Source organism: Ovis aries, chromosome 2, assembly GCF_016772045.2.
Source record: "Ovis aries strain OAR_USU_Benz2616 breed Rambouillet chromosome 2, ARS-UI_Ramb_v3.0, whole genome shotgun sequence".
Taxonomy (NCBI): domain Eukaryota; kingdom Metazoa; phylum Chordata; class Mammalia; order Artiodactyla; family Bovidae; genus Ovis; species Ovis aries.
In genome coordinates, this window is record NC_056055.1 from 247023314 (window position 1) to 247034484 (window position 11171).

The 11171-nt window shown below is 61.0% G+C and overlaps 1 protein-coding gene across 4 annotated transcripts in view; it reads left to right on the plus strand.

Annotated features, from left to right (window-relative positions):
• The window catches only part of CAPZB (capping actin protein of muscle Z-line subunit beta), a 153637-nt gene extending 145154 nt beyond the window's left edge, over window positions 1-8483 (plus strand). For 2 of the 4 annotated variants that reach the window (XM_027965601.3, XM_042244745.2), the window contains exons 7-10: window positions 3509-3574; window positions 3998-4074; window positions 5402-5514; window positions 7987-8099. In XM_027965601.3, coding sequence (XP_027821402.2) covers window positions 3509-3574; window positions 3998-4074; window positions 5402-5504 — 246 coding nt within the window. In that variant the 3' untranslated portion in view covers window positions 5505-5514; window positions 7987-8099. Of the gene's footprint in view, window positions 1-3508; window positions 3575-3997; window positions 4075-5401; window positions 5515-7986 lie in introns of all 4 variants that reach the window. The other 2 variants (XM_027965602.3, XM_042244747.2) reach the window with 1 other exon arrangement.
• The last annotated feature ends 2688 nt before the right edge of the window (window positions 8484-11171 follow it).

An 11171-nucleotide genomic window follows, 5' to 3' on the forward strand; every position in this document is an offset into this window, starting at 1 on the left:
CGCAGCCCCTTGGGTCCTCCCGGAGAGTTTGTCTGCTCCCAGAGAAGGCTCATGCCCCTGCCCAGGCCTCTCGACTTCTGAGAGCCTGGCAGTGCCAGCCTCTCCCTTTGTGGGAAGACAGCGCCAATTCTGAAGCAGAGATGATGCCCAAGCTGCCCAACACCCGATGGGGCTTCACTGACCCCACGGCCCTGAGCCCTTTGCCTCCGGTCCTGGCCTCAGCTCTGGGTGATAGGTGCTCATTTAAGGTGGGAATTCTCATTGAGCTCACCGCCTCCATGCTTCCCTGGGCGTGCCGGGATCCACCGGCCGTGCGGAACTGGGGAAACTGATTTGTGGGGGGACGTAATTCACTTGGGCCGGAGCCCCAGGCCTCTCCTTGCCCAGAAGAGCAGCTCTGAGCCGCCATCAGGCCAGGCACAGGAGCCTTCTCCCTGGGGGAGGAGAGAATCCTGGGTGCCAGCGTGTTGGTGTCGAGATTGCCTTTCCGGATTGGGTGGGCAGCCTCCGTCCTCCCCCCGGCGGGCGGGGTTCTGGCCCCTGTTGCGTACGCGTGCCCGCGCTCCAGCCGCGGGGGCCGAGCGCATCTCACGGATGCTGTGACTCTGCCCGGCGGGGGCGCGTCTCATGCTTGAAGTGGTGACATTCACAAGCATGCACACCCCCTGCTTTGTGGGGACCCCTGGAATCTCTGAAGATCGAGTCTCCCCGGGACCCTTGGCTAGAGTGCCTGGGGGGCTCAGGGCCCAGGGGCGGGCAGAGCAGCCGGTCCTGCTGGCATCTCGCCCCCTCTCCGGCTTGACCAGCCCTCCGCGGAGCAGTCTGCTCAGAGCCGGGCATCTTCCCTCTCAGAGACTTGGCACCCTGGCTTTGGAGGGCGAGGACTTGGCTTCCAGACCGTCACTCCACTCTGGTTCCCCCCTCCCCAGCTTGTAGCCTCGTGACACAGGGCCGCCTGTTCCTCCGGGGACCCCTCTGGGGACCCGGAGCTCCTGGCTGTGTGAGCAGGCGCTGTGACAGCTCCGCCGCCCTCGGCAGTGCTGGGCATCGCTGGACCGCCCTGCCAGGCAGCAGGTTTCGGAGCGCGGCCACGACCTCCTGTGTCCTCCTCCTCCTGGCCTGAAACGCCCACGTGCTTTCCCGTTTCTTGGGCTCGGGGCATGCAGACCGTGGACACAGAAGAGCGTGTCCATGGCTCTCTGAAACCCAGACTGCACCCGGCCGTGCCGATGGGGCCGGGCCGAGAGGGGGCCCTGCAGCTCCATCAGGGAAGGGGGTGGGCACGCGGCCCCTGACCTGGGCACCAGGAACAGTTTCATTTTGATCCCTAAAGGTGCACGAACGCCGTCCTAGCAGGCATCTCGTATTCTTGTCAAGGGAAATCACCCAGAACCCACAGGTCTCTGTGCTGGACCTGTTCCCCATGTTGCTCTCAGTGAGAGTAACGTCTGAGCCAAAGTATGTGGTCTGCGTTTGCCCGGGTGCACGCAGGCACACTGCAGTGGAAGGTCCAGCAGGGCTGTCATCTGGACAGGCTCTGTGATGTCTGCCCGCCTGCTTCCTCGGGTGCGTGGTGGTCCTGAGGAGGGGCAGACAGACCGAGGCCCGGAAGCTCTGTGCTCCGCCACCGACCTGTGCCTCTGTCTGGGAGCAACCCGTCCGTCACCTCCACCCTTGACGCCGGTGGCCCACCCCACGAACGCTATGCGCCTTCCCTTTGGTCCTGCACAGACAGACAGACCCAGGGCACAGCAGGGAATCCTGCGGGCGGCCCCGGGGAGCCGGCGGGCTGTGGTCCAGCCAGAGCCGCAGGATCCTGGGTGGGAAGTTGCCACAGGGACGCACTCTCGAGGAGCCTGTGTTCCTCAGCCCAGCATCCCCGTCACCGCCAGAAACTGGAGACTCTCACGGTGGGTCGTGTCCACAGCCAGCCTGCACTGGCTCCTGGAGCATCTGATTTGAAAACGCGCCGGCAGATGGCTTTTTTTTTTGCTGGTCCCACCAAAAGTTGTGGCCTGGATCAGCGTCAGGCCAGTGTTTGCCTTCTGTCATGAAAGTGGGGTCAGCCTCCGCCCTCTGCAGAGTTCTGGTACCTCTGAAGCATCCTCTAGCTTTTCAGGGAGGTCTGTGTCTTGGAGTCAGATTTGTCTGGCCCTGAAGCCTAATCATTTTAAACGATCTGTTTCTCTGCTATCACCACCTGCTTCCAGCTCTGTCTCCCTCTTAACTGGGTGTGTTGTACCCTTCCCAGCCTAGAAGTCATCCTGAAATTCATCGGTAAGAGAAGTCAAACCCAGTGAGGCGACGGAGGCCTTTAGCCTCTGCACAGACTGCCGTCCAGCGCAGGCGTCCACCCTGCCCTGCTCCCCGGCTCTGAAGGTGGTTAGCCGCCCACCTCCACTCTGCTCTCACTGATCTGAGTTCCTCCTGCACTCTCGCCTCCCTGACCCGGCTCCTATCTCTGTCCTGTCTCTCGGGCACCTCCAGGGTCTGTTTCCTCAGCGACAGTGACTACAGTCAGGCGCCGGTCGGGGTGGGCGGCATCGGGCGCCTAGTGGTCCGCTCGGTGCCCGTGAGCGTCACAGCTGCATCTGCCCTGGAGAGATGTGTGATCGTGGAGAGAATAAGCCCCGAACATGGGGAGGAAGTGCGGGCAGTCGTGGTGTCGTGCCGTGACTCAGCGTTCACGTCAGGGGCCTCGTTGCCTTCTCCCCTTTCCTGTCGGCCCTCAGAGGGCTCATCCCTGGGCCAGAACCAACTCGCTGGGCACCTCTCCTCCAGAGCCCCCATCGTCCCTGCAGAAGGGCCATCTACGTTGTTAGATACTAAAGAGACAAGTTCAAAAAAGTCATTGGTTTGGACAATTTGGAAAATAGCGGAGAGCCTCTGAGAGAATTGAGAAGAAGAAGAATACTGGGATGAGTGACAGGAAGTCGGGAGAAAAGAGCTGTGCCCCCTCGACAGGCGTGGCAGAGAGGAAGGCAAGAGCTGGGCCACCAGATGGCTAAGCGGAGGCTCTCCTGCAGTGCTTTCGTAGCTGTAGGCGGTGGATGGTGCGCGTCCTTTCTGGCCACGCACTCCCCAGGAGGGGCCACGCCTTCAGCAGGAGTGGACGGAACACAGGCTGGGAAGTGGGCATGGCAGTGACCCGGGCTCTGCCTTCCCCGCGGGTGTGACTTTGGGCGAGTCGCCCCTTCGGCCTGGGCCTGGGGTCCCCTGTCTGACACCCGGGCTGTTGCCCCCCCCCACCCCTCCCGCTGTAGCTACCAGGCACGGCCGCCGCTGGCAGGCACCTTAGAGGCTCACCGTGACATCACGGCCGGGAGCCCCGCGAGTGCCCTCCTGCCGTGGAGCCGGGGAGGCTGTGTTGTGGAGCTGGAGATGCCCCCAGAGACAGGCCTGGGACCCTCGTGCCGGGCGTCCCACAGCCAGGACAGCAGGTTCTGTGCAGCCCGGCAGCCGCCCCCGCCCAGCGCTCCGACTCAGCCGTGTTCCCGTTCCCTTGCAGATGGAGAAGGATGAGACCGTGAGCGACTGCTCTCCACACATAGCCAACATCGGGCGCCTGGTCGAGGTGAGCGGCCGCCTCCCCCGGGGCCTCCCGGGCAGCTTCCCGCCAGCTTCCAGCAGCACGGCGCCCGTTTCCGGGCCCCGCCTGGTGTCTTCTGTGCCTTCTGTGCCTTCTGAGCCGGGCTCAGGGCCAGAGGCCCCTCCTCTGCTGCCCCCAGAGGACTCAGCGCGGGAAGCCCTCAGCCCTGCCCCGCCTCCACAGCCAGCCCTGGGCACCCCCCCTTCCCCATGCCCTCCGGAAGAAGGGGTTGCTCTGCGGAGTTGTCCCGGAGCCCGCGGGAGGGCCCGGGCGTCTCCCGCACTAACGGCAGGCCAGGCCCTGGCCGGGGGCTCCCGCGCACCCCCGTGTGGCCGCCGCGGGGACTGCAGGGTGCCCGTGGGGCAGGCGCCTCCTGACCGGGCCCCTGACTGGCCGCCTCCCTTCCAGGACATGGAGAATAAAATCAGAAGTACGCTGAACGAGATCTACTTCGGGAAGACAAAGGACATCGTCAACGGGCTGAGGTAACGTACCCAGGAGCACAGGCTGTGGGACCTGGGAGATGGGGGTTGTGGGTCCAAGGTCACCGCTCAACAGCTCCACTGCCTGGGGCCAGTCTCCTCTGCAAACCAGGGCCGAAGTGCCCACCTGACAGGGTCGGTAATGCAGGTTTTCGAGCTAAAGCCCCACGCGCAAGACTTGTTCTCAGGGTAGACGTGCGTGCCGAGCTCCTCCGTTTGTCTCCTGGGGACCTTCCGCCTTCACGGCCGTGGTGCCCTCCTTCCTGCAGCCACCTCTCGGTCCCGTGGTCCCAGTCCTGCCTGAAGATTCTCTGTGTAGCTGCCGGCCCTGGGGCCTGAAGACCCCCAGGTCTGACCCTAAGACGCAGCAGGTTGCACGGTCCCCAGTTGGCTGGGCTTCGGGCAGCGGAGCATCCCCCAGAGAGAGCCCCAGAGAAAGCCTCTGCTTTCTGCAGAGGGCCCCACCCCCAGCCCCCCCACGCCTTGTTCCCTCGGTTCTTCAGCGAAGGCTGAGGGAGGCGCAGGGGCTCCCCGGGTCCTCCCGGTCACGGAGGGCAGTGGAGGCTGCGGGGGAGAGAGCCCCGGCCTTGGAGTCCCAGCCTGGGGTCTGAGGCAGCCCCTGCCACCCCGAGCTCTGTGACCTTAGAGCAGGGACTCCTCTCGGGGGCATCCCACCCGTCCAGGAGCTGGGTGGGGGCCCGAGGCAGGGAGGATGGGGTCTGAGTCTCGTCGCTACCCCGCGAGTCCAGGGGCTCGTGGCCTGGCCTGGCCTTGGCCCCCGGCCCTGCAGGCCCCCTGTGGACAGACCCCTCTAGGCCGGGCAGTGGCAGGAAGTGGCCTGGGGTGGCCCTAGTTTGAGTCCGCCTAGGGGAGGCAGTTCAGTCTCTCTCAGACAGCTGTAAGGGTGGTGCCCGCTCTGGACTTGCCTTTCTGATTCCCTGTCTGTGGGGAGCCTGGTCTAGCCCCTGGCTTTACTCCCCTGCTCACCCCACGCAGCATTGCTTTCCTCCGGCTGTTGAGCCCGGGGCCTGGGGAGTCCTCTCTGCTCAGAGCTTCCCGGCCTGGGGCCCCTGCGTCATCAGACACACCAGACACGCCCGTCAGCCTGCACCATCCCGGGCAACGGCTGGAGAACCAAGGGGAGCCGCAGAGAGCCTGCCGGGGCTGGGCGGGCCCCCGAGAGCCACAGCCACCCCCCCCGAGCCCCGCGGCCCTGACGCCCACAGCCCTGAGCGGCTGCGCCCCAGGGACACCCCCTCTCCTGCCCACGGCCCCCGCTTCCTCCGCGCTGGGGCTCCTCCACGGCCCTCACTCTGCGCGCTCTCTGTAGATCTGTTGACGTTATCCCCGACAACCCCAAGTTCCTGCAGCTGCAGAGGGAGCTTTCCCAAGTGCTGACGCAGCGCCAGATCCACATCCAGCCCGATAACTAAGCCGCTCCAGGTACCCTGCCTGAGAGGCCTGAGCGCCGCCCCACTAAACAGGACTCACCAGCCCGCCGAGACCCTGCCAGCCCCTTAAACACCACTAACCCGTGTCCGCTCGGCCAGGAGCCGCCCCGTAACTGCCGACTTCGCCCTGCGTAACAGGGCCCGAATCACGTGTGCAGTGTGTGTGCTTGGCACTCCGGGCAGGGCTGCGTGTGGGGCAGGCCCTGCAGGCCAGGGTCACGGTCACCCACGCCGCTCCCAGGGGCTGCCTGCTTCACCGGAGGCTGGGGCGGCCTCTCTGTCTGCTCTGTGTGCAGCCGGAGCTTTGCCACCTTTCCACCAAGGACCCCAGAAGCTCAAAAAGATCCCTTTTCGGGGGACAGTTGCCTGGGTCAGCTGATCTGAGGTGTACTGCCCTGAGTCTAAGAGAGAGACGCAGAGCTGGGTCTCTTAAGAGCCCTCTGCCGGTTGCCCAGTCGTCTCCGACTCTGCGACCCCGTGGATTGTAGCCTGTCAGGCTCCTCTGTCCATGGAATTCTCCAGGCAAGAATACTGGAGTGGGTGAAGATTCCCTCCTCCGGGGGATCTTCCTGACCCAGGGATGGAGCCCAGCTCTCCCACACTGCAGGCAGATTTTTAATGTCTGAGCCACCAGGGAAGCCCGGAGTGGGGCTGTAATGTCTGAGCCAGGCCTGGTGCCCCCAGACCAGGTGCCCCTGGAGCCGCCGGGACCAGCACCGCCGTCCGCCCCCGATGAGCTGCACCCATCCTCCTAAATGCCTTACGCTTGACAGAGGGGAAAGTCTTGCTTGTGGACGACACCCAAGAACACGACTTGAGCATGTGATGGGTACGGATGTGTAAAAGCCGGCAGCACCCCCAGAGAGGAGGGGGGAAGCCGAGCTGAGCAGGGCTGCAGAGCCCGGGAGTAGGGGCTTCCTCCCAGGCCCGGGAGCTGGACACGGGGCCCCAGCCCAGAAGAGGCTCGGGGGGCTTGCTCGGGCGGCGGCCCTTGTGCAGCCAGGGGGCTCCTCTGCTGTGGCTGCAGCCGCCGGGCCTGGGTGCGCCGGCGCCGGGCCTGGGCTGTCCCCCTGCCTTCAGAAGCGCACCATACAGCGCGGCTCTCCCCAGGCCCTCCGCCTCCGGGGCGGGTCTAGGGTCTTCTGGACCCCTCCCCTTGGCCAGGCCCTGTGGGGGTATGGGACCCCCGCGCCCCCTCCCCTGCTGCCCAGCCTGGCAACTCCTCTCTGAGACACACACACACAGCCTCCTGCCGACACTGGTTCCTGGTGGCTTGGCCATGACCTTCCTGAGCTCCTTTCCCTGAACAAGCGCTCTCCCTTCCCACCTCCAGCTGCTCTGGCCTAACCTGTCCCTTACCGGTCCTCCGTCTGGACATTTCTCCTTGTCGGGGGTGGGGGTGGGGGTGCTGGGTGCAGCCCAGGCCTGGCGTGCCTCTCCCGGAGGAGCCAGCACAGCTCCAGCCAGGAGGCCGTGGGAGCTGCCGCAGAGCAAAGCGAGCTCTCAGAAGCGTGTGTCCCACAGCATCAGCCGAAATGCCAGCATTTCTCATGGGAGGCTTTTTAGCTGTACACAGACTCTCTGAGAGTCTTGTCTCTGCCACCCTCTTTACCTTCTGAGGGCGCTTCCCATGGTGTTCCCAGGACTCAGTAGCCAGCATTCCATATGGATGCTCCTGGTCCTACCTCATTGTACTTAAGCCCCGTTTGGCACTGGCTGAGGGGTTATTGTCTGGTCTCTGCTTCCTGTGCGGCTTCACAGCCAGCGCATGTCAAGCTTGAGGTTCCTGTGGCTCCACCATGGTCCTGCCAGGCAGCCTGCCGCCCTTGCTCTCCACTGCCTTGAGACTGCTATAAAGGCTGTACATAGTTTAACAAGCCCCCAGTTAGCCTGTACATTGGGGAGCCTTGACCAGGGTCCCTAAGGTCATTGCCAGCAGCATTTCTCAGAGCCTCAGTTTCCTCATCTGTAAATTGGGACTAATGCTCGGACTCCTCTGCGATGCTTGTGAGAGTGAAGTGTGCTTGGGAATCACTTACAAACAGCAGATGACACGGTGTCCACAAAGCTTAGCTGTTGCTCACCTTGTCTAACCCCTGCGTCTGCGCACTCACATGAGCGTTTCCCCACAAATCCAGGAGTTGGCGCGGAAGCCACTTGTGGTTCAGGCCCATGTTGTGACGTGTGCCCAGAGTCCAGGTCACAGCCAGCCTGGGGCAGGGCTGGGCTGTGGCCTCCCCTGCAGGGCCGGGTGAGGTGCTGAGGGGCCAGCCTCCGGCTCTGGGCCCCTCCGCACCCTCCGACCTTCCCGCACGGCTTGCAGCTCTGCTCCTAGAGGCGACGTGGGTGGAGGGGCGCCCGGCCCCCCCAACCCCGGACGCACCGCATGGCAGCTCTCTCCCTCTTTTCCTTTCCTCTTCTGCCTGCTCATGATGATTCTTCCCCACCCCCCTCCACCCCACAGGTCTGTGCAGACTTTTGCAGACAAATCAAAACAAGAAGCTCTTAAGAACGACCTGGTGGAGGCTTTGAAGAGAAAGCAGCAGTGTTAAAAGCCTCTGCTCCCCACTGACCGGAGACGCCGTGCGCTGTCAGGCTCCTTTCTTAGACACTCGTTTCCTGCTCCCTGCCTCGTCCCTTCCCTCCCCGACAGGCCACACAACAACTCGCATCGCCACCGCAGCGCCATCTCTCCCGAGAATAAACCCGGTAAACACCCCTGGTCTCGGAGACCTCCTTCCCCCACCACGTTTTGCTATCACAACTCGGTATTCCCATAGAGACCGCGTTTTCTGTCCGTCCCGGCCCCCCCCCCCCCCATTTATCGGCATAAAAATACACTGTCTGTCTGCCTCCCTCCCCTCCCACCTTTTTGTTACATTGGTGTAAAAAATGTAAAACAAAAAAATTTTATGAAATAACTGTGGTGTGTGAAAGATAGAAGAAAAACTGGAAATCTGATTCCACGTGTGTTTGGGAGTTGCTTGGGGCTGGGGGCCGGCGGGGGACAGGGGACAGCTCTGGGAGAAAGGAGAGGTGGCCCTCAGCTCGGCCCGCGGTGGGGGCGGGGCCTGCGGGCCGCCCTGCTCCTCTCGCCAGGTGCTTTTCTGTCAATTTTTATGGAATGCAAAAGGAGTTTTTGTTTTATTTTGTTTTTTTGTAAAGCTTAAAAAAAATCTACATCTTATACTTGAGCTTCCATACTTAAAAAAAAAAAGAGAGAAAAAAAAACAAAAAATAAATAAATAAAAAGAAACTGGGACGCAGTCAGCCTTGTGTTCTTTCTCGCCTGCCCCACTTTCCCAGGACACGCGACTCTCTGGCAGCCCCGCTGGAGGGTTGACCCCAAGCAGGGGCAGGGGAACACGGCAGGTGTCGGGTGGAGGGAGTGTGGAGCCCACACAGCAAATGAGCAGCTGCTTCTCTGGGCCTGCCTCTGCACAGACCCCGCCCTGCCTGTCCTGAAGAGCTGGGCCCGTCACGTGGTCGGGCATGATGGGGTGGGGCTCCCCAACCCCATCCCCTTTCACTTCGGTAGACCTGGGCACAGGCATGACCTGTCCGGACACAGTCCTGGCTTCTCTCCCCTGAGTCTGATGAGAAAGTTCCCAGATGGGGGTGCGTCTCTGAGTGCAAAGCACCGCTGAGATGGAGGCAGGGAACGAGAGACCCTTGGACGCAGCGCCTTTCAAGGACCTTCAGGTGGAGATGAGGGAGGTGGACGAGTGAAGGCGGGTGGAGCCAGGGACAGCCCTCCAGGTGTGCCGCCAAGCTGATATCCTCTCGGCTCCTGGGGACAGAATGCCTGGCTCAGACAAGCGAGCTCATTGTTAGTAGGTGTTCAGCCCCAGGGTCAGGAGTAATACTTGAAAGCCAGAAGCTGTAACTCTTACACGGCGTATGAGAGGCCTGACCTTACTAGTCTAGAATCTGCCGTCACTGGGAGGGCCATCGCTGCTGTTTTCCGGCTCTGAGTCAGACTGGTGTGATGAGGAACCATGGGCTCAGAGACCAGATGTCCCCAGCGAGGGGAAGCAAGTGGCAGGAGAGCGGTGTGAGCCCCTGGCTGAGGGCCACCCCCTGGCCAGTCCTGACCCTGCTCGCACGGAGGTGGGCATTGTGGTGGCCGGCAGGCCCCCGGCGTTCTGCAGAGGCACGCTAGGCTGGGGAAGCCGCACACGGGCTGTGGGGGGTCGGGGGCTCCCTGGGTCCCCTGCTGCGGCTGACTCCTGGGGCTCGGGGGCAGCATCACATGCCCCCTCCAGGGGCACCCGAGGTGCTTGCTTGGCACTTGACGGATGATGGGAGGTCGCTGAGGCGAGGGAGGGGCAGCACGAGTCTGGTCTGGGCCCGGGGCTTCCAATCTCGCCCGCCTTCTGATCTCAGCCCCACCGGAGTCGCCCTGGTGCGCCTGGCACCAGTGATGTTCTCCGTCTCCGGAAGCACGAGGGCTCCAGCGGGTGACCCGGGGATTCCTTCTGCACGGCGCTTCCACTCCCCTCTTGCTGCAACCTTAACAGGCCAGCCTCTCGGATGGAACCCTTCCTGAGCCCCAGATTCCAGGACTCTGTCCTCAAACCTTCATTCATTCAGATCCTGGAGCAAGCAGCCGCTGTGCTGTAGGGCAGGCCCAAGGGGACCATTCCGCCGGGAGGGTAGCCCAGGCCTGTGGACCTGCTCTGGGCTCCTCTGTACTGCCACCCCCTCCCCGCGGCCCCGAGGGGCCGGGCAGCCTTTGCTCTAAGCCCTCAGCACAGGCAGAGGCAGGCAGCCCACCCCCCAGGGTAGCCGGCCCCCTCGCTCACCCTCCTCCCCTGCCTGGCGCCTCCGAGAGGGGACCTTTTTCTTCTGACCAGTGATCGTTGCTTGTTATTTTAAGTATCTATAGCAAAATATTACGAGACAGTATGTCTCATTCCAAACAGTATTATTAAACGTGATAAATATTAATTATAGAAGTTCAATAGTATAAATTAAAATGTGTCACCACTTTTTCTCAATGTAGCTAAAACCTGTAAAACCTTCAGCAGGAAATCCAGATTATACTTAATCACACCGTGTCAAGTCGATACTTAGGACAAAACTCCTGCTTCATGCGTGAGAGCTTTCTTACTGATTATGCAAATCGCTTTTCCGCTGTTCACAAAACAGGTGGTCTATTGATGTTCTTTTAAAATTCATCGTTGAAAATTTTTCTTGTTTTATAAAAAGTTTGGACATAATTCCCGTCACTTCAACTCTAATTGGCTTTTTAAAAAGATGGGAATTTCAGAACACAAATAGTATTTTATATAAACTCATTAAAGAAATTTTCGGAAAGATATTTAAATGTGGGACAGTATTTTAAACATTTTTGTTTGAATTTCCTACTCTTTCTTAAAATAAGTAATTTAAAATATGACTTTAAATAATAAACTAGTACTTCAGGAACACACATGACCATTCTCTACCTTCCTTGTGAATGACTAAATGATATCATATATATGCGTGCACATGGATATGTATGTGCCTATGTGTGTGTGCATACGTGTGTATATGTGTGTGTATGTCTGACGAGTCTAATGAATGAAATCCTTTACTTCACTCACCTAACTGACCACCCATTCCTCACGCACATGGACACAGGTTATTTTGTAGTAACTGTGTGAG